Source organism: Hippichthys cyanospilos, chromosome 2, assembly GCF_059441005.1.
Source record: "Hippichthys cyanospilos isolate Australia breed blue-spotted pipefish chromosome 2, RoL_Hcya_1.0, whole genome shotgun sequence".
Lineage (NCBI taxonomy): Eukaryota > Metazoa > Chordata > Actinopteri > Syngnathiformes > Syngnathidae > Hippichthys > Hippichthys cyanospilos.
Window position 1 is genome coordinate 28766189 of NC_142370.1, and position 24415 is coordinate 28790603.

Below are 24415 nucleotides of genomic sequence, written 5' to 3' on the forward strand. Positions count from 1 at the left end.
GGCCTAATACCTGCGGACATCTATGGTGACTTCCCAATCTGTTGCATGCGCAGTTCATTTCACGCGCTGCCAGAAGTGCTTTGTAATTATCGTGATATTGATGAGGGCTGATTCCTACAGGTCATTGCTGGCAGTTCAGCTGCCTTAACGCATCTCAGTAAAATGTCTTTATCTATTACTGATGGCAAATTAATTTCCACTCAGGGACGGTTCTCTGTAATCTGCACATTATTGTGTGGATGTGTGTGTGTGTGTATGTAGGTGTGCGTGCGAGTGTGTGTACGGTTTGATATTTCAGCCACTGTGTGTAAACCAATATGCAATTTAGTGGATGATACTTTGTGTTCAGACAGGCACCTGCTGCAATTGGATCGACGCCACCAGTGTTTTACCGAGCTCTTTGCTTTGTACAGCACTTCTGTTGAGCGCTAAAATGTATGCATAGCTAAGTGCGTTAAAGATGTCTGCTAAGTGATTTGTGGTATAAATGACCACTTGTAATTGAATACGGCATCGTCGTCTGGCAGTGTGGTGAATCCCTTGTGCCGCAGCACTGAGGGTAAATAAACGAGCGTGAGCAAAGTGGCCATTTGAGTCCATGTTTGTGGAGGAACCATAATGGATTCTTTAGAGCCGTGAACGGTTTATAGTCATGTTTCAGCATGATGGGCTTATCCCTGCGCAAGGCGCTAAGGATATTAGGGAATCAGCGTAAAGCGGCATGGAAATGATGACGGGAGCAAAGCCTCAGCTTGCCAATATTAAAGCCTCCATCCTCGGGAAAGAGGGGGAAGGAGCACTTGGCTCAGCTCCGCAGTGTGATCTCTTCCATTGTGATATGTTCCATGGCTGTTTTAGGCAGACAATTAAAAGGGTGACACTCAATTTAAGAGAGAAGGCGGTCAGTGTGGCCTATTGCGGAATCCCACCTTTCCATGTGGAAATCAGCTGCGAGCCTTGGGTATGTGCCATCGGTCTCATGTGCACTTCAAATAATTTGATTTTCCACATGCAGCAGCCACACTGCCTTCACTCAGTGCCTAGCAGTCAGCATTAAAATGGCTATCTTGTCATCAACAAAAAGCAACATTTGAAGATCTCCTTCAAGTCCACCCACGACAACTCTTCTGTCAGATGGGGAGGAATGATTAATGTCCCAACCCGCACACCTACTGTGAATTAGAGAACACAGGTCGAAACTATTTTTCTTGGTGAGCAGGAGGACGCTTGTGGCAAAAGAAGGGGGCAAACACTGTTTATCATCCAACTGACGACAGGTCTCCTCGAGGCAATTTTACCACACCGCCAAATCGACTGGCATCGGCCTGGAGTCAGTGCCCCTTCACTTTGATGAATCTTTCCATGTTCCACTTCCAACTCTATCAAAGTAATCTAAGTGAAGACACACAACATTGATCTGTAGAAATAGTACCCTGGACCAAACACACAAGCGATACGCATACTGTACATTTGTCGCTGAGAATAGTGTTGCAATGAACTTACCTAATTCAATTTCATCAAGTGCTTGCACCACACAAAAAATATCTAAATACAGATACGTTTTTAAGTAGAATATGCAACTACTTATGAATGTATCTGAATCCAGATTTATTTATGTACAACAACCTGTTGGGACGAAATGATGAAAAAATTCAATGCAGCATTTTTTCCAGTGTATACACATAGTCAGTAAATGTGAGGTACCCTGACATTATCTGTACCAGAGCAGCACAAAATGGACCATTCAGTTCCAATGTGTGAGAGATATTTTCCGAACATTTTAATGGTTGGGCTGTGAGGAAAAGACAGCAGGAAGTTATGTTGAACTATTTGCAAGGCAGACTGTGATGACGGTTGGACGGTTCTTTTTATATATATATATATATATATATATATATATATATATATATATATATATATATATATATATATATATATATATATATATATATATATATATATATATACATATCATGCTCTGATGTGAACCGGAGAGCTCAGTTGTTTCAAAAAGTGACTACATTGAAGTAGCCTTTTTGAAGAGCAATACTCTATTCTTGAAAAAATGCTGAAGTTTCTACTTGAAATTTGCATGTTTGATTTCCTTCAATGGTCATTTCTGGCAGTTTTAAAGTCCGGTCTACATACCATCATGTGCTTGTTATTCAGTGTGCAGTGCATTGCATAATCTGTCCTATTGTTAGTAAGAATAGTGCCTTTTGAAGGAATGCAACGTAATCCTCAAACACATGATTATTTTGATCAACATGCAACACTTTTCCTTAATAATATAAAAAAAAATGAGACAATTGTTGCTTTTCCTTCTTGACAGTGATATTTTGTTAAGGACAAACACAATGTATATGATTGCTTTTATAAGCTGTTGAGTACTATCTAATGTTAATATTGGTAAGACATAAAACATATTCATCAAATTTAGAAATGTCAAGCAAAACCTTCCAATACCTTTGTATTGAAGATTTATTTTACCAAAACTATAACTAAGCACACTTTGCTTTTACTCTCGCCCTGTAAAGTAGCTCAGTTAGCAGGTGTAAAGAAAAAGTCATAGAAGTCTGCTTTCACAACATTTACAATGTACCTCTTAATAACTTAATAACTTCTTAATAACTTGTACAAAAGGAAATAAGTTGTTATGCTAATGTCCACACTAACCGCATGGTCGACAAAACAGGCTACATGTTTGAATAGCAGTTTGCGCAAAGGGTCCCGACTGCGCATTGGGCGACATGGAGGTCGCGTTTGGAAATTTCGCTCAATACTCATGTTCACCGAGATCAATCAATGTAATTTTTGTCGCTCTTCAGGTCGTAACAGCCAATCAGGTTTGGGAACGTTCAATGCCACGCACAGTGGGCAGGCATTAGTAATTGCATCCAGTTTATGGACACACGAAGCTGTGTATCAGCCAGCTGAGGTTTTGATACTGGGAAAGAGCTGAGCAAGAGCACTAAGCTGGCTTGTAGAATGGTAAAGAAGGGACTTAAGATACCGCTTTTGTACTGTATTTTACTTTTTCTTTAGCAGCTGTTAAACTGTACCAAGACAGTGCAGCATTAACCAAAGTATTTAGCACAGTATTGGCCACTACATTGAAACAACAACACTTTTTTTTTTTCTTCTGGCAGCTTTTTTGTTGTTGTTGCAATGCAACGGACACGCAATTCATAAAAAGAATATTAGGTACTGTCAGAGAAAAGACTGGCTCCGCCATAACCCCAGAAAATATTTATTAAGATCATGGTCAAAATGACATTTGTGTTTTTAATCATTTGTGTCCATGGTCTAATCATTCGTATTCATAATGGTCGCTTGTGAGCACAAGTGTAAATTTGTGTAGGTATGAACTTTTATCTTGTGACTATCAAACAAAAATGTGTGGCTTTGAATATTTTCCTTGTGACTTCCAAACCAAATTTGTGTCTGAAGTATTTTCTTGTTACTACAAATCTAACACCTGCAAGTGCAAAGTCATGAAGCTTCACTAGACATGAACACAAACTTTTCATGTGTATTTCCATGTGTGAATATGACTCTCTTTTCTGTGAGTGCATGTCAATATGCAAAATGGAATGAAATCACATTTAGCTACCAGGGACGGTAGTCAGTCCTACAACTCATCCACCGTGCACGCTCACAAAGAGAACAGCGATGGCTGACGCCAATGGCATGGAATACAGAGTGTTCAGTGGCTCATCACGCTTCAACGGTAAGAATGATGTATGCTAATTTTTGGTGGTATCAAATGAAACTTTTGTGGGTCATTCAAGACCATTTGGGCCCAATTGCTTCTAAAATGGGGTTAGTTTCCAAAGCTTCTGTAACAGCTAGGGACCTCTCCTGGAAGAAACAAAAACTGCAGTTAATTTGAAAGTGGGTTCTCTTTGGGTTGGAAAAATAAATAAATAAATAAATAAATAAATAAATAAATAAATAAATAAATAAATAAATAAATAAATAAATAAAACTTTTTGATGCACAGCACACAACGAAAGCTGATTTTGAATCTTTTTACAAGTATAGATTAATTAATTACAATGTTTTAAAAAAATGTATGTTCGTTTCATTTATTGCTGTGGTTATGCAGCTATCAATCTCGTGATAAAAACGTGAATTTTCATTTTAAAATTTATTTTACATTCATGTCTTTCAAGTAATATAAGAGTCAAATTTAAATTGCAGGCTACATTGGTAGAAAGTATATTTGAATTATATTTGCTTTTAATTTAAAAATTTAAAAATCATATCACATATTTTTACGGGGACGATAAAGTAAAATTTGTACAAATCGACCGCGAAATATGCAAATTAAGATTTTACATCTGCATGCATTGCCTTTGACGGGAACGGTGCCCCTACCAATGGGGCTGCTACGTAGACACGTCTGCTAGTGTGTCTCATCTGCTGGCTGGATGTGACAACTTCCGCGGTGGCGTAGATTTTAGCTAGCCATCATGGCGGCGCCGTGTGCGCGAAGATTCGGGTATTTTCTCACAAAATTTGGGGCATGGTGTTCTAGGATTGATGGAGTGTCATCATACGCAAGGTGGCAGGTGAATACGGATTATTATTATAATTATTTTATTTTTTCTGGCAGTAAATATTTCTCTACTTGTGCAAATTCAAAGGCGATGATGCCCTTGTGCAAGCTGCTAGCATCATTGTGGCTAGTTGTACTTCTGTCACGTTTGCTGTGATTAAAATCTCTCCCCTTCCAGTACGCTATGTAACGTCTCGTTCAATGTAGTTGGGCGTGCTATTTTGCAGTGCACCACAGTCCTGCAATAAGCTCAATTCCTTATGATACGGTGAATTTCAAATAGCGCTGAACAACAACGCTCATTAAATGTATCCCATGATGAATTTCACCGGGGTACGTTAATAAGATCGTCTGTTATAAACTATTTAAATAGAGCGCAATATAATAATGATGATCACGTTTTTAATCAGAATTAATCGAATAAGTAAATCCCTACAAAGATATGTTTAATGGATTGATTGATTAAAAAATAAATTCGCTCAAAATGTTCAGACAACGACAATATATTGTAAACTTAACATCCCTAGCTTGTGCTTGAATGCCACCCACAATAAAGTAGTTACTATTGTTTCCAGCACCTAATACCCATCCAGCATTGTGCAAAACCTCAATTTCATGATTTAGCAAATTCTCCCAATTTTTTATTTTTAAAATGACAAATTCCATCCATTCACCATAGGCCATGTAACTAGAGCTATTTGAACCTTCATAATTCTCAACTCTATGTGTGTGTAAAAAACAAACAAAAAAAAAACATATAGCTATGTTTATTGACACAAATCGTTGCTACGTGGATGCTAGCAAAGAGCAAGATTGTACAGCCATCCTTTGCTTGAGTGCTTCAATATGGCGCCCTAAGTGGGCTTTCAACAATAAGTAACTAGATACTGTAGCACCCTGATAGATGTTACAACCAGTACAGTTTTGAGGAGATAGGCATCCATGTTGATTCTCAAAGTGAAGTCACGCATGTGACGTCAGAGAATGTTTTTAAACATTATGGTTTATGTTTCGTACAATAATTTCAATACAGAGTAAGAAATGTACAAAAAACAACTCTGAACAATGAGCAAACGATAGTAGAACATATAAAAAAATAATACAGAGACCATGAATGTTAAATAATGAACATAAAAAGGTAGAAAAAATATACTAAATGTACAATAATTTATATAAAAAGGTTTAACGTATTACAAATCTCTATTTTTTTTAGCCTGATTAATGTCCAAGTATCTAATTAAAAGGTTGTGTTGTTAATCTTGTTATGAAACACACTAAAATGTGCTTTTCTTACAATAAATTCAGAGCAATAAATGTGGTGTTTTGACGAAAGCGTTAATAAATTAAGATACACATAAATTCACTTTTTCTCGCTATTTTTTTCAACAAAGTCAAACAAAATAAATCTTCCAGGCTATCATGACATCATTTTCAAAAGTATTGTAAACAAAATCATATAACTTCTGCCACAAGAAACTACAAATGGACAATGCTGAAATAAATGAACTACAGTTCCTAGGGATTTATGCCAAAAAGTACAGATCACATCTATATCTTTTAAAATACGTTTTACTTTTATAGTTTTAGCTGATAGAACTAGAAAAATCAATACTGCCAAGCTTAGACAATATCAAAGAATGGTCGTGATAGACTTGTTTTGTTCAATTGATCTTGAAAGTGTTATTCAAAGTAAGAAAATCCAAAAAGTTAAGACCCACCATTTTCAAAGGTGTTCATAACATTTGTCTTCCTCAAATAAGGAATCCCTATTTTTCCAAATAAAAGTAAAAAGAATGTCACACCCTGCACATTGAATCCAGTTCAAACTCTGTTGTATTTAATGTGGTTGCCTGTGTGTGTTCTTATCGATCAAATTCATGAACTCATCAATGCGTGTTATTGTGAGAAGGGTGCTTTTGCATTTTTTTGCCAATTCAGTATTTTGTCATAACCTTGTAAATGTAAATTTCAATTTATTGCCGCTGTCTTTTTCTCCAGGTAGTCAAGAGACAAACATGCACGAGTGCCGCCGTGTACAGGAAGAACCTGGCTGCTGCCGGCCCTGAAAAGTTCACAATGGACTTTATTGAGAAGCAGGTGGAGGAATTCAATATCGGCAAACGGCACCTGGCCAACATGATGGGAGAGGACCCTGAGAATTTCACCCAAGAGGACATAGATGTAAGAATGAAGGCTTTTGGACTCATTTGCGGGGATTTTAGAACTATTTGGATGGTTCTTTAAGTCACGTTTATGAACAACCAAAATGTATGTCTGTGGTTGCTATTGAAGCACACACTATACCTCGCGTTTCCAGAGTCGTGTGTTGCAACAAGCACAGTGCTGCGCTTCTGAAGTGGCATTTCGAAGCGCTCAAAATAACAGAACTCAAACAAATTTGCAACAAACCCTCCCTGTAACAATAAAACAGATGACATTACAATTGCAAAATCATAAGACACAGCGCCAAAAAATATGTTAAGTACAGCATATTCCTTGTAATCTTTAGGGATGTTTTCGCCGTTTCAGTTGCATAAAACGGTTTCATTGTGAAAACAGGGTCAATGAAAAATGAAAACCAAACAAGCGTTTGTTTTAGTTCTCTTTAGCACAATGTGTAGAAGGATTTGCACTTGTGTCTATAGAGATCATTTCATCGTGCAAGTCTGCATATGTTTTGTTTTCGGTTCCATGCTTAAATTCACTCGGCAGTCACTGCAAAAACAAAAAATGCATCAATAGGCCACCGTATTGCCTTTAATTGAAGTTGCTTCAACACTTATAAAGTTGTTTTAAAAAGCTGTTAAAGCTGCAAAGTTTGATTCGAGTTGAATCTACTATTGTCAAATGTATTTATTATTTACTCCTTCGCTCCTAGCTCAGTCAAAATGCATATTTGACAGCTATAATTCTCACTGAGAGTTAATTTGTACTGAACTAAAAAAAAAAAATCCAACTGTAAGCCAATGACGTTCATATAAGAGAGTGCTCCTCTATTTTCTGCCAAGCCCACCAAGGGAAAAAAAAAATTGTATGTCTTCTTCCACTTGCTGTGGTGACTGTAAATGAAATAATTATCTGTTAAAGTTGTATAAGTGTACCTACTATTGTATCTTTTTAACAGCAACAAAAGAATCAACTTTCAAATGTATACTTTTTACAGGTTTTGCACAGTTTACAGGTTAGTCTGAAACAGAAGAAAACATTTAAATCATTCAATGCCAGACACGTATTTTCACTTTTTATTAAGAATCCGGACATTAAATCCCGAATACGAATATGTTTCAAATTGATACTTAAGTATATTAAGGGCGTTAATTTCCAGATAATTAAGTATTAACTCAATACTTAAGTATCTTCGATTGAATGTCCGGACTCTTAACAAAACGTCCCTGGCATCGAATGAGTTAGTATATATAACTTTTTAAATACGTCCCTGGCATTGAATGAGTTAATATATATAACTTTTCGACCAACAACCGTTTGATGCTACCGAGCATACACAGAGTGGACCCCAAACAGACCGGACACAGGTGACAAATCAAACTGCCAATTCATCACCAAAAGGTGCACTCACCCTGTGAGGAACAAAACTCCCAAGTAGCAACCAAAAATACACTAAGGAAATTCCACGTCAAACAAAACAACTCAAAGACACAGAAAAGCCTGCTGGGACCAAGAGGGGGAACGGAGCCAGGAGTAGGACGTCGGCGGATTATAAAAAATAGCAAATTAAACTAACAATTATTGTGCGTAAGTTGAATAATAATTACACTAAAACAGATGTGTGTAAAGAAACAGTTCAAAAACAAATGTATTGTACCTATGTCGAACACAACGGAACTGTACTTGACTATGTATGTACTTTTGCGTATTAAAAAAAAATTCATTCAGTGAGCTATTGTCTACATGCTCTGGAAGTAACTGATTGACATTATTACAAGGACTAATTTCATGGTTACCTCAATCACTGTCGCCACTATGCAATCCTGAGCCCCATACATTAGTTGGTGCTACCCTGCGAACGGTGCTGCCATGGCTGCACCCTACACTATATCTTCATGATAGAAAGTGACATTATTACAATGACTAATTTCATGGTTACCTCAATCACTGCGGCCACTATGCAATCCTGAGCACCATACATTAGTCGGTGCTACTCTGCGAACAGTGAGGCCATGGCTGCACCCTACACTATATCTTCGCGTCAGAAAGAAGCCAAGCGCGTCATCTCTTCAGTGGTGACGGTGAAAGAACGTCAAAGAGCAGGCGCTCATTCTAGCCGTCTCCCGTGGCTGCGACCGCTGTCGTTTTTGTGGACTGAGACCCCGAATGACACGAAGCGATCTCTTGAGGATGGCCGCTAAATTGCCGCTTTGTTCTTTTTAGCCGCTTTTCTCCCTACTGCCCCTCGCCTGTCTCCACCTCTCGTTCGCCTGGTCGAGCGCACATACGCCTCATGAGCAGTTATTTCTTTGCCGCTGTTGACAAGCTGAAATGTCACCGTACAGCCTGTGCGCCACCTGTTCGCTCCTCCAAGTGGCCAAATAAGCAGCCAAGAGCAGATTTTTGCCATGCCATCTGTTGGGCGCTTAATGTCCAAGCGTCCACACATGCTCGACTTTGGGTAAATTGTTGTACATGTTGGCCGACCTCTGCAGACTGTCAGCGTTGCGGCCCGTAGGCTCGCCTTTCCTTGAACCGGTGGCTTACTTGTGGCCCAGGCCCTATGCTCTAAACACCATCTGTCGGCACGACCTTTGTGAAGATGAGCTATCGTCATTGTCTTTACCTGCCACTTTGATTTTTCCGCAGAGGAGCATCGCCTATCTTTTCCCTTCCGGCCTGTTTGAGAAGAAGGCGCGACCCCTCATGAAGGTAAAAACTGTTGCCGTACATGTGTAGTTATTGGTATAAAAATCTAACTCGACCACGTCACAATATCTTTTCTCTGTCAGCATCCGGAGGAAATCTTCCCAAAGCAGCGAGGTACCTAAAGTCCACATGAACAATTTTTCCAGTAGTCTCCCTAGAACCGACATTGCCCTTTTTCTTCTGGCAGCTGTCCAATGGGGGCCGGACGGGCGTCCCTTCCACTTCCTCTTTTACACAGGAAAACAGGCGTATTACACTTTGATGCACGTGAGTTTGCACAAACAAGGCTTTAATCCTGTTGTTGATAGGAAGAGAAACTCCCACACCTGTTTGCATTCCTGAACGCTTTTAGGACACACAGGGTAAAATCCTGGACATTGAGAGGCATCAGGATCGTCTGCGGGCCAAAGGACTCTTCTCCAAGGATGTCAAGGGGATGTGCGTGCGCCAAGCGGTTTAGAGGAGGCGCGGTGTCATAAATCTAATAGCGCTGTCTCCCTCTCGTTAGCTCCCTCGGCACAAGCAGGTGGCTTCTCAAGGAGGAGCTGGAGGAGTTGCTCGTCGAAACCATTTCTGTTCACGACGTAAGCGATTCCGCACAAACACAGACATTTTAGTTTAGGTCCACATGCAGGACACTCTGCTTTTAACCTACTTAAATCAAATAGTTCTTAATGTTCGGGAATACAGGCAAATTGTGATTACTAAAGAGACTTCATGGTTTATTTGTATTTACCCAATTTCTCCGTATACAAGTGGAGTTTTTTTTTTCTTCTTCTAATTTTAGGGTTTGGGTTACACAACTTTAAACCATGCCAGTTTTCTCCACATACATGTGTTTGAATATCATTCATTTGAATGTGAAATAAGTAATATGTTACAAGGCTTAAAATAATTATATTTATTTAATTTGATAGAATTTGCCTCCATTTTAGCGCACTATCAAAAACATTTTCGTAAAGCTCCACTTTATTGCCTTTGTGTTGTCAACCACGAGTCTGCGTGGACCATTTATCCAGCGTACTTTGACCCATTACGAGAAGAAAAAGACACCTTGACTTGTCCGTTTAAGACAAAAATAAGAGCTAATTGGCGTGGCACGCGTGGGTTTCAGCAGGAGGGAGGAGAAACCCAGCGAAAAGCAACCGATCAACGCAACGATCAATGCTCTGATCTCGCCACGGTTGTCAGTTGGTTAAAGAAGGCTTCAGCAAAGTATTCCTGACCTCCATTTCAAACAAATTGGACTGGTCCTAAGATCACTACCCGTGGAAGTGTAGCGAGAATGTTGGAAAGGAGAAGGAGGCCCGAGATTGATTGAGATTTACGCACAGTCGACATCGAGAGAAATATGGTATATTAAAGAAGCAAAAAGGACAAACTATCACACAAACTATCACTTTAGGTTTTACTTTGACTATGCATATGGGGCATTCAAAACCAAGAAACAGTGCTATTAACACCAAAATGGCACTGAAATATAGTGTACTGTGTATTACTTTCAGCAAATAATTCAGATTGGTTTTGCATAAAATCATTGAATGGGTGCATTTTTCAGCAAATACATTTTTAACCCATGCCGCGATATTATCTATCAGCACAGCACACCAAAGCTCATCTGTGACTCCCTGCTTGTGTCTCATCGTTTCAGTATACTCGATTTCTCCAGATAATGGAGCGGCTACTGTCTCTGCCATACTGTGCAATGGAGGAGCAGTTTGTCCTAAGATACCGTCAGCAACTGGAGGCTCAGTCCAGGAAGCAGAGCATCCCATCCTTGGAGAAGGATGAAAAGGGCATGGCTTTTAGCACCTCACAAGGTATTTGCAGACTTGAATCTGATTGTTTTGTCCTGTTACATTGTGTTGTCATTTGCAAATATGTGAGTTGTTATCCTTTGCTCTGACTCTCAGGACGAAGGAAAACCTCAAATGCCTCTGTGGTTCTGAGAGAGGGTGGCTCTGGAATGATCAAAATTAACGGACAAAACTACCTCCAGTACTTCTCTGTGCTACAAGACAGGTTGGCGGGTGCCTTTAAAAAGAAAAAAAACAAAAACATTCTGCTCTCAACGCGGCCTTCTTTATCTTCTTGTTGTGAATTAATAACACAGTTGAATGAGTGTCTATCAGCAGCCTCACATTCTCTTACTCCTGCTGAGTCAGTCACTTTCTTCTAATTTGTGGTGGCAAGCAGAATCACCCAACCACATCCCTTGAATCGCAAAATTCCCTTGAATTTTGAAGTTGAAAACTTTTTATTTTTCAGTAAGGAATTTCAGCACGCTGCAAATGTTAACACCCCTTTGGGAACTTAAATGTCATTCCTATGAATTGTGTTCTCGCCTCACGCTTGTTCTGCCTGTGTTCTGCGCATAGAGAGCAGCTTATGTTCCCGCTGCAGTTCATGGACATGCTGGGACGCTTCGACGTGGAGAGCAGCGTGAGCGGTGGTGGGAGGTCCAGCCAAGCGGGGGCGCTGCGACTCGCCATCTCCCGTGCCCTGTGCAGCTTCCTTTCCGAGGGAGATGTTGAAATCATGAGGCAAGGTGGGGGTGCCAGACAGCTGCTTTTTGTCAGTTAACAATTTAACGAAAAATGCTGTCAAAAAATTGGCTGATGTCTTTCTTTGTTTGCCAGCTGGTCTGCTGACTGCTGATCCCAGAGTGAGAGAGCGGAAGAAACCAGGCCAGGAAGGTGCCAGGAAGAAATTCACTTGGAAGAAACGTTGAGGATGATACCACCAGAACTCATGAAATGATGACCTCTTTTCATATGGATGGACAAATGGAGCTGAGATTTCCTCAGATGCTGATAATGATATTTGTCATTGATGGCAGAGCATAAGACCTTTGGTACTCCGCCACCAGGCACTTGTGTCCAGAAACAACAAAACAAGTTGTATCATACTCATTAGTATATGAATAAACATTTTTACTTAATAGCAGCTCTCGTGTCACCAGATTGAGTTCCAACTCCAAATACTGTGTCAACTTGACCCTTTCTCTTTGAGCTTGTGTGTGTGTTTTTGAGTTCTTATGGTGCTGTGGCTTGCTTTTAATTGTCCTAATAGGTATGTATGTGTGTTATTTTAACTGATGACTGAAATGGCCCATAAAATGCTAATTCTGACTTCCAAGTGTCTGACTAAGATACCAATTTTGCAAGCTGTCTCCAACTTTAAAATATTTTTGGGAAACAAGATGTTCTTACCAATCCCCCTTCGAGAATGTATACACACACACACACACACACACACACACACACACATATATATATATATATATATATATATATATATATATATATATATATATATATATATATATATATATATATATAATTTATTTATTTATTTTTTTACTGCCTCTGATTTCAAGTCTAGGTAACTGTTCAAAGTTCATACTGTACTCAGAATTTATACACACACGTTTAGTTGAACTAATGCCTCACAAACAGTTGAATATGATTTTTATTTAAGATAGCGTAACAGTGCAGAAGGGTGAAAAAAAATACTGCGTAATTTTGTGTCGTGCGTCGCAGATTTAAATATCGTTTGCAATGATGTACTATAACCGCTAGATGACGACAAACGAACAAAAACGATTTCAACTTTCATCGTATTCTAATAAACGAGTTACATTGCCGTGCTATAATCGGTTTTGCAATGAGTTACCTTTAATAGGAGAAACGAGCATAAAAGTTAAATATTTTTGAAATAAAAATGATAAATATAGACAGTACCGGCTACGCGAAGGCAACCGGGTGGATCTTGGAGTGGGCAATGGAGAGTGAAGAAGCGCAAAACCATAGCTGTCTCACGTGGAGATTAGATGGAGGCTGCTGTGTTGAACCCCGCCCTCGCGGACCGCAAGAGGAACTTTTTGAACGATGAGCTGCGATTGAGACCGCAGGAGCTGGTCCTTAAATTGGAAATCCCCAACAAGCAGCAGCATCCCACCCGGACCCTGAGTCACAGCGCTTGCTCAAAGCCTCGGTATCAGATGGGAACACCCGAGAGTCGTATCCACCATTATCACCCGCACAAGGACGAATTGGAACTTTTCGACTTGGACGTGATGGGATTTTCTGATAATGAAACGTGGTGAGTGTCTGCGTGTTGCTGTAGTTAAATAGCGTTCCAACAAATTTCACATGCTTTACACTAGTTCGTCCTACTAAAATGTGCTCGTTTCGGAGCTGACATAATGTTAGTATGGGCTCAAACCCTGAATCCAAGTTGTTCCTCCAGCCAACCTCCTTGATTGGGGTGAATAACTGGAGGTCGTTGCAGTTTGAGAGATTATGCACCCTGGTCATTTAATTCCATTAACATGGTGGCCACAAATCTATCACGGTGTGAATTAGTTTCCATGACTGTGCCAGCAACACAGGGTGGTGTTTCTGCATGTTTATTTTCTGTATGAACCTAAATTAAGATTCCGTTCAGTACCTAAAGTGATGTTAAAATGATATCTATTTGGCAAATGTACCTCCAAATTAAAAAAAGGCTATTCCATCCCAGATTGCAGATTAATTTACATACTGTGGATTAGGTTACCAGATATTCAAAATGAAGAATGGACTTTACTATACTGTCATTGAAAATCACATTTACAATATATCTTCACCATGACCCATTCATGACAAATTTATCACCAGTGAAATAGCCATTGCCATTCCGTCATTATGTTTTTTGATAAAGAAGTACAGTATATTGACGTGTATGAATAAATTTCAATACTGAATATCTATGTCTGGCCCAGGCAGATTTTGCTATCTCGCAATTGATCAAATGTACACAATTAACCAGTGTGTCCACTTTGTTTACATTCTTGTATGGATTTTTTTTTCTTATGTAATAAGAAATACAAAACATTCAAATAATGCGCACATCTTTGGCCCAATAACGGCTGAAAAACATCGCAAAGGGACGAGGCTGAAAAAAACTGCTCAGTGTGGGCCAAGCTGTTATAACGATCTACTTTTTTGGTCACTCTGTAATGACGATGTTGACAATCTTTGTACGTGTCTTTGACAGGTTGTATGTGCTCCCCAAAACCAACAAGAACGCTGAGAACTCTCTAACACCCTTGCAATGGTGCCGGCATGTTCTGGAGGCTCCCGAATGGAAGCTAGCAAGGCGTTCCATTTGCCTCCAATTGGAGTCAGGTGCTGTCCCAAAGTGTAACACTTTGCATGAAAATAAACAGGATTATATGGAAATAAATGAGAAACTGTGGGATATAGATATTTCCAAATCGAAGGGTGCTTTTTAAAAGAAGTTGAACGCAATTTTAACTTTAGCTCGGTAAAGTCCTGCATAAAACAATGTGATTGCATGCAAGTACAGCGGCATTGGTACCTTGTTTTACAGGTTTTTCACCAGCACTCGAGTGAAGTGGGGGAAAAATGAAGCTGTTAGGACACGGATGTCCAAACTCATTCCTCGAGGGTCAGTATCCTGCAGGTTCTCCAGGTTTCTTCCTCTGACACAGCTAGAAAACATGCAGGATGCTGTCCCTCGAGGACTGCGCATGGACACCCCTGTGTCAGGATATCGTAACGCCCTCCCATGTGTGTGAGGACAGCTAAAGCATTTAATTGCATGGAATTTTCATCATGTCTGCTTACTAAATATTTAAGATGGAACATGCTACATTTACGACAAATCTATCTGAATACTCAATCAATATTATTGTTGTAATTATTATTATTATTACTTAACTTTTTAAATCACACCTTTGCAACCCTGGCTACCACTAGCGGCCATCTTCAAGTGTCCAAATGTGTTATCCTCTATAAGCTTCAGATTGAGACAATGGTGTTTTGTTTATTCTGGATGCCCGTGACAGGCAATGCGGTGGAGCTAATGGTGCTATTCCCAGTTCTTTCAAAGACGCGTTTGTCACATCAGTAGTCCATTCAAGTGATTCTTTAACATTTTGCACTAATTACCGCCCAAGAAATGCAAGAAATACTGCCAGCAATATTAAAATATATTAGTGTAGTAGTTCCAAGTGTTGATAAAAGATGAGGTGTTAGTCCTTAAGAATATTTCGTATTATTGTAAGCATCTCTTTTATTGTCAGTGTGATACTGTCCCTCTATACATGAATATAAAAAAATATTATAATTGAACCAAATGGTATTGCACAAAATTTAAAAAAATTACAATGATTAAAAGCATTATTTTGGATTATAATGAAATGTAAATCTACTGAAAATGTAAACAGGTGAACTGAACCTGACAACGATGATTTTGTGTACGACTGGAAGGAACCATCACACTTAAAGACTATTTGATGATTTTTCTCTGCTCTATTTCAACTGCTTTGAGATGTGCTATTTTGCCTACATATAATCGCCGATTTTTTCTTCTCCTATTTTTTTCAGAAAAAAAGTAAAAATGACACCGAAAATTCAAAACGAGTTTTGTTTTTCTTTTAGCTAACAATTAATATCAATAATTCCCTTAGAATTAAAGAGCAAAACGTTTGCCTTGTATGGGATACTTCTATAAGTAATTATGGCGTTGAATAACATTGTATGAGGTTGATAAAGTGCAAACTTAAATTTTTTTTATCAACTTTAAGATAAACGTTGCAACTTGAATCATTCGGAATACACACAAAACTATTTGGATAAGGTGCTGCTAATTTCATTGTATGCCAGCTATACAATGACAAAAAAGCCGTTTGATTCTCTTCTATTCTATTTAATGCAAGACCTGAGGCCTGAAAAAACCTGAAAAAATTATTGACCCAGACACAGTCTTGTTCCCCTCACAAAGCTTAACATTTCACATACTCAAATACTGTTATTTTTAAAACCGGAAGTAGCAAAAATAAGAACAAACCCAAATCTAATTAATTGAAAAAACAAAACAAAACAAAAAAAAACCCAGGCCTGCCCTAACGCGAGCATTTCCCTTTTTCTTTCGCAGCTTCCTGCTGGCGTAGACCATCGTCCAGCCCTCAGCCCAACTCTACCCCACTACCTGTAAGCAGAGTTTCTGTCATGTCCACCATCGGCACGTCGGGCACAATTCACTACAGCCTCCTGTCGCCTGAGATGCATGGTATCCACACTGAATTCGCGCAACAACCAAAAATTGCGCCTGGAGAAAAAAGCAAAAAACTCAGAATACGGTTTGTCAACTTCTTTTGGAAAACCTTTGTTTAAATCTTCCCTTAGCGTCCTCCCAGCCTCATTCTCAGAGCCCGAGTGGGAATGCAAGAACACCCACCTTCATCCCTCATCCGACTCGAAGTAAGCCCGCCTTTCCCCTTCTTCCCTATTAACGTGTTCAGTGCTAATACTGAGGAAAGAGACCTGGACAGTGTCCAGCTGACACGCCATCAAAACAGATGCAGAAAAGAGAAAAATCTGTCATGGACAGTCATGGTAACAAACTATTGGTTTGTCTTTTTTTTTCCGTCCCACTTCTATTTGCCAGGCAGCATTCAGCGGCGCTGTAGCCCTCGGCCACAAGTAGACTGTGAAATTGTATCTTCTGTAGCGGAGGAGGATGACTTGGTCACTCATGACTACAAACTGCAGGATCTGACGGATGTGCAAGTGATGGCGCGGCTCCAGGAGGAGAGTAGGTCTAAACCCAAAGCAACGATTCCATTTTTTCCCCCGGCGATTTGTCTAATCGCCATCGGGCCCCGTCTCCACTAACTGTAGACCTCAGAGCTCATCGCTACTTTAGCTTCATTAACCCCACCAGGTGATTGTGTGTGTGACTGCGGTTGTGAGTGCCAGAGGTGAGAGGTCTTGACGCACGACTTGACCCGAGTCAAACTTAACGTCGGACTAGACATATGGGTGATGCTGGGGTCAGAGCTTGAAGAGTGCTGCTCTTCTGGCCATGCAGGATTAATTTAGCGAAAGTGAGATGTACATTTTAAAGCAATTTCATTCCTGCAGTTATGAAAGAGAAGCATCGCTGGTTTTGGCGATTCAGACAATGAGCTTGTCACTAGCACCTTGGCTTTAATATTCAGCAGTGCCTAGCAGCTAGCTTCTCCCCTTTTCTATTGAAACAAAGGTCAGTGGTAGTGTCTCTGACTACCGTATTTCTCAGAGTACAAGTCGAGTTTTTTTTTTGCTCTTTTTTAACCCCCATATTAGAGGATTAACTGCATTACCCAAACCCTACCAACTTTCTCCACATATCTGTGTTTGAATAACATAAATTAAAATGCGAAACAAAATACTATCATGTCATTTACAAGGCTTAAAAAGATTGTATACAGTATACCTCAAATTCGTTATAGTATGCATCCGTTTTACAGCGTTTGCACAGAACGTCGAAAAATGCATTTTTAACAAGCGCTGCCTTGTCGCCTTCTTGTTGTCAATAACAAGGCTGCGTGGATAACTTTTCCGGCGGGCTTTGATGCATTATGAAAAGGAAAGGATGGCTTGACTTGTCTCCTTGATTTCTTTAAATCAACGACGCTCTTGAACAAGGAGGCATGGATGTCGGCAGGTGGGGGGGAGAAACAGCGAAGGAAAACCTTCCACGGTCTGATCTCACAACAGTCGTCGCTTGGGTATAGAACATCCCGAGTACGATGATAAGCAAATCATCTCAGAAGACCTCCATTTCAAACAAATTTAATGGAAATAGTAAGAAAGGTGGACTCAATTTAAAAGCGAGCTTAACTTGTATTCGGACAGATACAGTAGCTGAATACCTTTCTTATAGCATGAGCAGTGAGGTAATTCTGCAACAATGAGGATTGGTTTTGGAAAACAGATTGTTGTTGATCTGTGCTAGAAGATAAGAAATGATCCACATAAACCAAGTTTAAGACTGGTATTCACTCTGTACACCACGTGTACTGTCAGCATAAAATTAGAAGACACCATATGAACCTAATTTGATTGATTCAAAAGGTTCAATGCTTTAAATGGTTTTGCAAAATTTGGTGTTTTCCAGCAAGAAGCTAAACAACTAAATTCTTACATGTTTTTTTTTTTTTTTTCCAAAGACAACCATTTCTATGTCTCTCTGTGACTTCTGTGTTTCGGTAGCTTTGTTAAAAGACTTGAAGTATTGAGGCTGACTTCTGACTTGCGCATATGTGACTTAGTCCCACCTCTGGTGCGTGTGCATGCGGTTGTGGTTGGCACGCCAATCCTCATGACTCGCTTACACAGAACTCAGGCAGGATTACGCCAACACTTCATCCGCCCTGGCCAAGCGCCGCAGCCAGAGCGTCACCTTCCCGCTCAGCGCTCGCCCCGACCCGGAGGGGGAAGACGAAGTGGACGGCGAAGACTGCATCCCTGCGCCGCCGGGGCGCCGCTTCTTCCTGCTGCCCCGCGCCTGCACCTTTTCCAACGCCCAAGACTTGCAAAGCAGCAGCAGCTTCCTGTTCGCACATCCCTCCGCCCAACCTCTCCCCTTCGCAGGCCGATTGCAATCGCCTTTCAGAACCGAAGCAGGTGAGGAATTGAGGCTGCACTCCTGCGTGACACCCTCTTATTGCCCTATCACTTAATAATAACATTCTAAGCCTCTTGAAGTGTGCTTAACGCGCGGTCTGTGGTGCAAGTCCCATCCCTGTTTGATGGGATTAGATTCAGCCGACATCGAGTACCGGGAACTGTTAAAGGAGCTTTATGTAGCGCCTTAAGTCATCGTTCCCAAATGAAGGAGTTCGGGCTGTGACCTTCGGATGTCACAGCAAAAAAAGAGAATGCTGGAAGAAATCGAGCATATCGGAATATAAATTTCTCTTCAGTGGTCGGGTACACTGCTCACAAGGTTTGGGATTGTGCACTGGGTTTTCAGGGGAATTTTCTGGGTAAACCTAAATGCACGATGATATTTACAGTTGAACTCAATTTTACGGTCTCTGAATCTTGAAATGCACATGCAATTCAATGTTTCGAGTCTTTTTTTTTCTCCCCCCACAACGTTCTCTAACAGGAAGTTTGGGGTTGTGGAGCCATAGTTTGGGCTTGTGTGTGCAGCAATCACTTTGTGAGATGTAAGTGTGTTTACATTTGAATTCATAGAGGTAAATCAGGGGTGTCAAAGCCAAAAGGACAGTGGGTGGGGGGGATCAACTTGACTTTGCCCTCTTTATTTGCCCTCATGAAGCCATACTGGTTACCAGAATTCTACCCTTTTGAGGACTTTTCTGAAATACTTTAGATGAGATGTTCTTTTTGTGTGTTTCAGATAAAATAAAAAGGAACTTTCCCAACCTGATTGAAGCTTACAGTTTTGCCATTACTTCCTTACTTCCTAACAGCCAGAACTTTGATTCTCCAGGCTGCTTGACTCTCCAGAAGTCCTCCAGTGAGTTATTGGTTCATTTCCGATTTTGATCCAATGTTCACCTTCATTTGGAAGAGTGAAACTGCCTAGGTGGAGAAAATGTTCTGCCAGTAAATTCTAATCTTGTACATTCAACCGTACTTGGAAGTATGGATGGGAAAATAAAGCTTCAAAGATGCGTTATGAACCCGTTGTATTTTCTTTTACTCCTGTAGATGACAATTTGTGTTCACACACAAAGGTAAAAGCCATTGATATGCCTCTTTCTTTAAATCAACAATGCTATCTCAAAGAAAAAATAATAATACAGGTACTAGTTCATGAAGCAAAGTTGAATCTTCATTTTCCCATCAGAACTTGTAGACAAAATGCTAAAAAACAAAGCATTTCTTTCCATGTCAGGGGTTATTCACACAGGTGGGCAACTTACATTTTTTTGCTGGTCCGTCATTTGTCAGAGTCCCGCCCCCTTTCCGTCATCGTCGGAACATTATTTTTTCAAGCCATCCAAAATTGTAATCATGGGTCCGTCAGTGTATTTTTGCCCAACCTTCTGCCACCGCTAGAGGGTGACGTTTGACTTTTTTTTCTGGTCTGTCATTTGTCAGGCGCTGTTCTACTTACACTTGAAGTTAACACCATGCCCATGGTTCTGTGGTTCAGCAATTGAAACACAACACAGTAATGTAAATGTAACACAAAACCTAAGTTAGCTAAGAGGTTTAACCCTAGCACATTACACCATAATGTTCATTGCAATTAGCATTCATGCCCACCGGATGGCATTATCATGCTTAACATTACTCTCAAGTGATGGCTGTCGGTTCTCATATATAATTGTCTGACTTACAACTATAGAAGATGGTTTCATTAACATTTGTCTAAATGTGTCTACATTTCATCTCGCATACACTACAAGTAAAACAAAGTAATGCTGAGGTTGAATTTACCAAAAAACATCTTTAATTAGTGAAATAAAAAAACTCATACCTTGCATTTCCTGACCAAGAGCCAATCAGAAAGATGCAAATTTGTTCTGCATTCATTGGTTATGTGAAAGACATTCCAGATTGCTCTTATCAGCAAGAAATTTGAAACCAGGTCTAGGAAATGGAGAAACTACCAATGAACGTCCAGTAAAGTCAACTGTGTTATAACTGTGAACGACAAGTAGTGGATTGAAGCAATCCACTACTAAATTCGCCCACCATATTCCCCACTGCTTGGTGGTGCCGTAAAGTGACCTTATGTCACAGTGACTGCAAGATAATTGCAGTTTGTACCATAAAGATGCAGCAATATAGCAGAAAAACAATCAACTCAGTTGAATTTTATTTCAATAAACAAAAAAGGTGCGTGGTGGGCTGACAGACATTTGACGGACCTCTGACTTCATGTCTATCCCAACGATTATAACAACGGATAAAAATTGCAATTCAGACATTTTTAAGTTGCCATTTTTTTAAACATTCTTGTCATTCAACTGTCCATTGGCAAAATGGGTGTGGCCGGTGACAGACTGACGGACAGTCCGTCAGTGCTGACGAAGTGCCCACCTCTAGTTATTCGCTTGCTAAACTATATTTTGGCATTTCCACACTTTCCTAGTTATGTGCTTGTGTGTGTTATACACATAGATGTCACATGTAATAAATATAATGCAGATTAACACTTTTACTGTACATATCAGTTGGTGGTATTGTTTCTTTTGCCTTTTTTTCTTTGTTGGGTCTCTCAATTATAGTGTATGTGTATACTGTATGTGTGAATATTACTGCTGACAATTTAATTTCCCTTGTAATGAAGTATCAGTCCCAGTAGCCTCCCCCTCCCTTCGGCACACCAGAGTCCGGAGAGCAAATCTTCACCATCGCGGCAACCACTAAAGGCCACGACTGATGTCGATAGCCCAGCTATCAGAGACTCGCCTTACGCGCTCATCTCACGGTTGCCGGGCGGCGGCAGCAACAGCCTCCCGTTGCTCAGTAAAGGCTCCTCCCTCTGTATGTTAAGCCCAGGCCTGCCATGGCCCAACAATATCAATGATACCGGAAGTTTTATTCATGGCTGCAAGGTGGCCAGGGCACAGGAATAGTCCTATTATACGGTTATTTTCCATGTAATATTAAAGGTACAGTACTCAAGCTCCGTGTCACCACAGTGTTGCCCTGCTTTCTATTTGCTGAAAGGGTTTGTGTCGACCGTGCCTGGAGGGACAGCCGTGATGGATGGCACCCTGTAGCTTAAGCTAACCTACCTTTTTAAACACTGTCATGCATATCATACAAATAACTTTGATATAATTAAGATATCAGTGTCGTATGGTTCACTTCATGATTAATGCTGTTTGTTTTTTCAAATTGTGTTTTACATTTTTTTCAACTTGATTAAAAATAACTGCACGCAACCATCGCATGTTCAGGCTAAATAAAAAGTCAAATTCTCTCAATTGACTTTTCACCCAAAATGTCTTAATGTATCATTTAAATTGCAACCTTAAATTTCTTGTTGTGTCTCATTTCATTTGACGTTTGATGCTAGCTGGACTAAATGAGGGAACATTTATATCAATGTCTTCTCATAAAAGACAATGATATAAAGCATTTCACACGTGTATATTTTGATAGATAATTTCAAATTATAAAAATACCCCTAAAAACATTATTTCTACTAGACTTTACACGGCAAGTTTAAAAATAACTGACAATCTGCTCAAAAGAAACATTTGAACATTTGAAACAAACAAAAAACATTTGTTTTGAAAATATATTGGATTCGTTTTGGTCACTCGAGCGCCAAAATGTCACGTCCAAAGTAGCAAAATGAATAATAAACAGACATCTTTGGAAAATTTCTTGGGGAAAAGTTTAAAAAAAAAAAATATTACCAAAGATGAGATGCGAACAAAAAATAAATACACGTTACAAAACAGAAGCACACAAGAAAAAAATTAGCATGCGATAGAAAAAGGAGCACAAGAAAAAAATGAGAACATGACAAAATAGGAGCACATGAGAAAAAGAGAGCACGAGAGAAAAGGAGCACAATAACATTTCCGCACAGGAAGTGGTTGGTGTCGGTGGATGGGGGCGTGGACTTAAGACTGATTGCATGACAGGGGGTACCCTAATTGGATGTACCCAAGTTGTCTTTGAGCAGGATGTTCTTTCTGCGACTTTTTTTTTTCCCCTGATTTTTCAAATGAGAGCTACCAGCGATTCAAACGTAGTTGCTGCTATCAAATTATTTTGCTTATGGGGTTCATGTCAGCAAGTGGTGTTGTGGGTTTTCTCTGGGCACTCAGGTCTCCTCCCACATTCCAAAAACCTGCATCGTAGGTATTTTGGTCACTCCAGATTGCCCTTGGGTGTGATTGTGGGTGTGGATGGTGGATTGTGTGCGCCCGCCATAGGCACAATTTAATATGGTACTTAATTTTTAAACACTCATTTTGCCTGGCTTCTCTGAATCAATTTGACACAGCGACACAATTCTTTGATCGTAGCTACAGCATTTGAATCACTGGTAGCGCTCATTTAAAAAAAAAAAAAGGAAAACATCACAGGAATAATGTCATGCTCAAAGACGAACATTGTATAGCCATTCAAGTTGCCTCCTGTCGTCCAATCAGCCCAAATTATTTCAGTACAAAATACATTCTTCTCTTTTTCCTCAGAAAGACTTTCATGACTTGCTTGTCGAGTTTGTCTTTGTGTTTCATATCCAATAATAAATCCTTTTGTATTGACATGGACGCCAAAGCTGAAGTCTGCCTGGAAGTCTGCCTGGCGACACATGTTAGCTGAATTCAAATTGGCTAAAAACTTTACACTAAAAAGGCAGCACTTGTAGAAGTGTAACCATATAGATAGAATATGACAGGAAAAAAATAAACTTGGGGAATAATTTTATATATAAAATATATATATTTAGTAAAATTAAATTTAAAATGAAATTGACTTTTATTATAGTTATTGTAATTACTATAATTTATTATAGTATGTACATTATATATGATATGATATATATGATCATGTCGGGTTATAATATGCCTGCAGTCACTCCCAAATGTGCCTGGTTAACTGCAGAGAAACAAGCTCAGCACTCTCATTCATTTTTTATAAACGGTTAGTTGAAATTTATGTGTACTTTGTATTCGTTTTGTGTCGTATCTGACGCACAGACACACGCACGTACGCACGCACAAACACGCACACACACACAAACACCTCCGGGCTAAAAAGGTTGGTGACCAAATAAAACTTTTTTTTTTTTTTTTAATGTCAGACAGAAAGCGTTGAAAGGCTATATCTAATGTGAGCATTAATATCTATTATATCTAATGTGAGCACTGTATCTAATGTGAGCAGGGGTCACAAGTGACCAGGACCAGGGGTGTAGTGGGCGTGGTACGCGGGGGTACGCGGTCCACCCACTTCTCCCGACGCCACGTTCAATTTTTATTTCGGTTTTAGCCCTGCACTAAAAAGACAGAGAAAAAGCAGAACAACATTTATTTTTGTTTGTATTTCATTGTTCTAATGTGAGTTATGCTTAATAACGTCGGCCTGTGATTCTTTTGGAGTAGTAAAAAATTAAATTTAACGTTAGTTCTACTGACGTTGTAGGCTATGATTGGTGTTCTGTAAGTATATATAGAACATCCCAGAATCGTGT

General features: G+C 39.7%; 2 protein-coding genes across 6 annotated transcripts; both read left to right on the forward strand.

Annotated features, from left to right (window-relative positions):
* Nucleotides 1-4430: 4430 nt before the first annotated feature.
* On the forward strand, nt 4431-12382 carry mrps9 (mitochondrial ribosomal protein S9). The gene is made up of 11 exons (XM_088409167.1): nt 4431-4574; nt 6560-6742; nt 9377-9439; nt 9520-9550; nt 9624-9703; nt 9789-9874; nt 9945-10020; nt 11088-11256; nt 11350-11458; nt 11815-11984; nt 12076-12382. The coding sequence occupies exons 1-11, from the start codon at nt 4476-4478 to the stop codon at nt 12165-12167; spliced, it is 1158 nt and encodes a 385-aa protein (XP_088265293.1). The 5' UTR covers nt 4431-4475; the 3' UTR covers nt 12168-12382.
* Nucleotides 12383-13237: 855 nt separating this feature from the next.
* Nucleotides 13238-21734, forward strand: LOC148428141 (SLAIN motif-containing protein 1-like). 5 transcript variants are annotated; one of them, XM_088409135.1, is made up of 9 exons: nt 13238-13540; nt 14477-14607; nt 16382-16516; nt 16633-16707; nt 16895-17041; nt 17128-17170; nt 18610-18897; nt 19385-19445; nt 19640-19778. In XM_088409135.1, the coding sequence occupies exons 1-8, from the start codon at nt 13269-13271 to the stop codon at nt 19407-19409; spliced, it is 1116 nt and encodes a 371-aa protein (XP_088265261.1). In that variant the 5' UTR covers nt 13238-13268; the 3' UTR covers nt 19410-19445; nt 19640-19778. The 5 variants fall into 5 exon arrangements, with proteins under 5 accessions (XP_088265261.1, XP_088265264.1, XP_088265262.1 ...); XM_088409138.1 differs by lacking the exon at nt 19385-19445 and having other exon boundaries at nt 19640-19782; XM_088409136.1 differs by lacking the exon at nt 17128-17170.
* The last annotated feature ends 2681 nt before the right edge of the window (nt 21735-24415 follow it).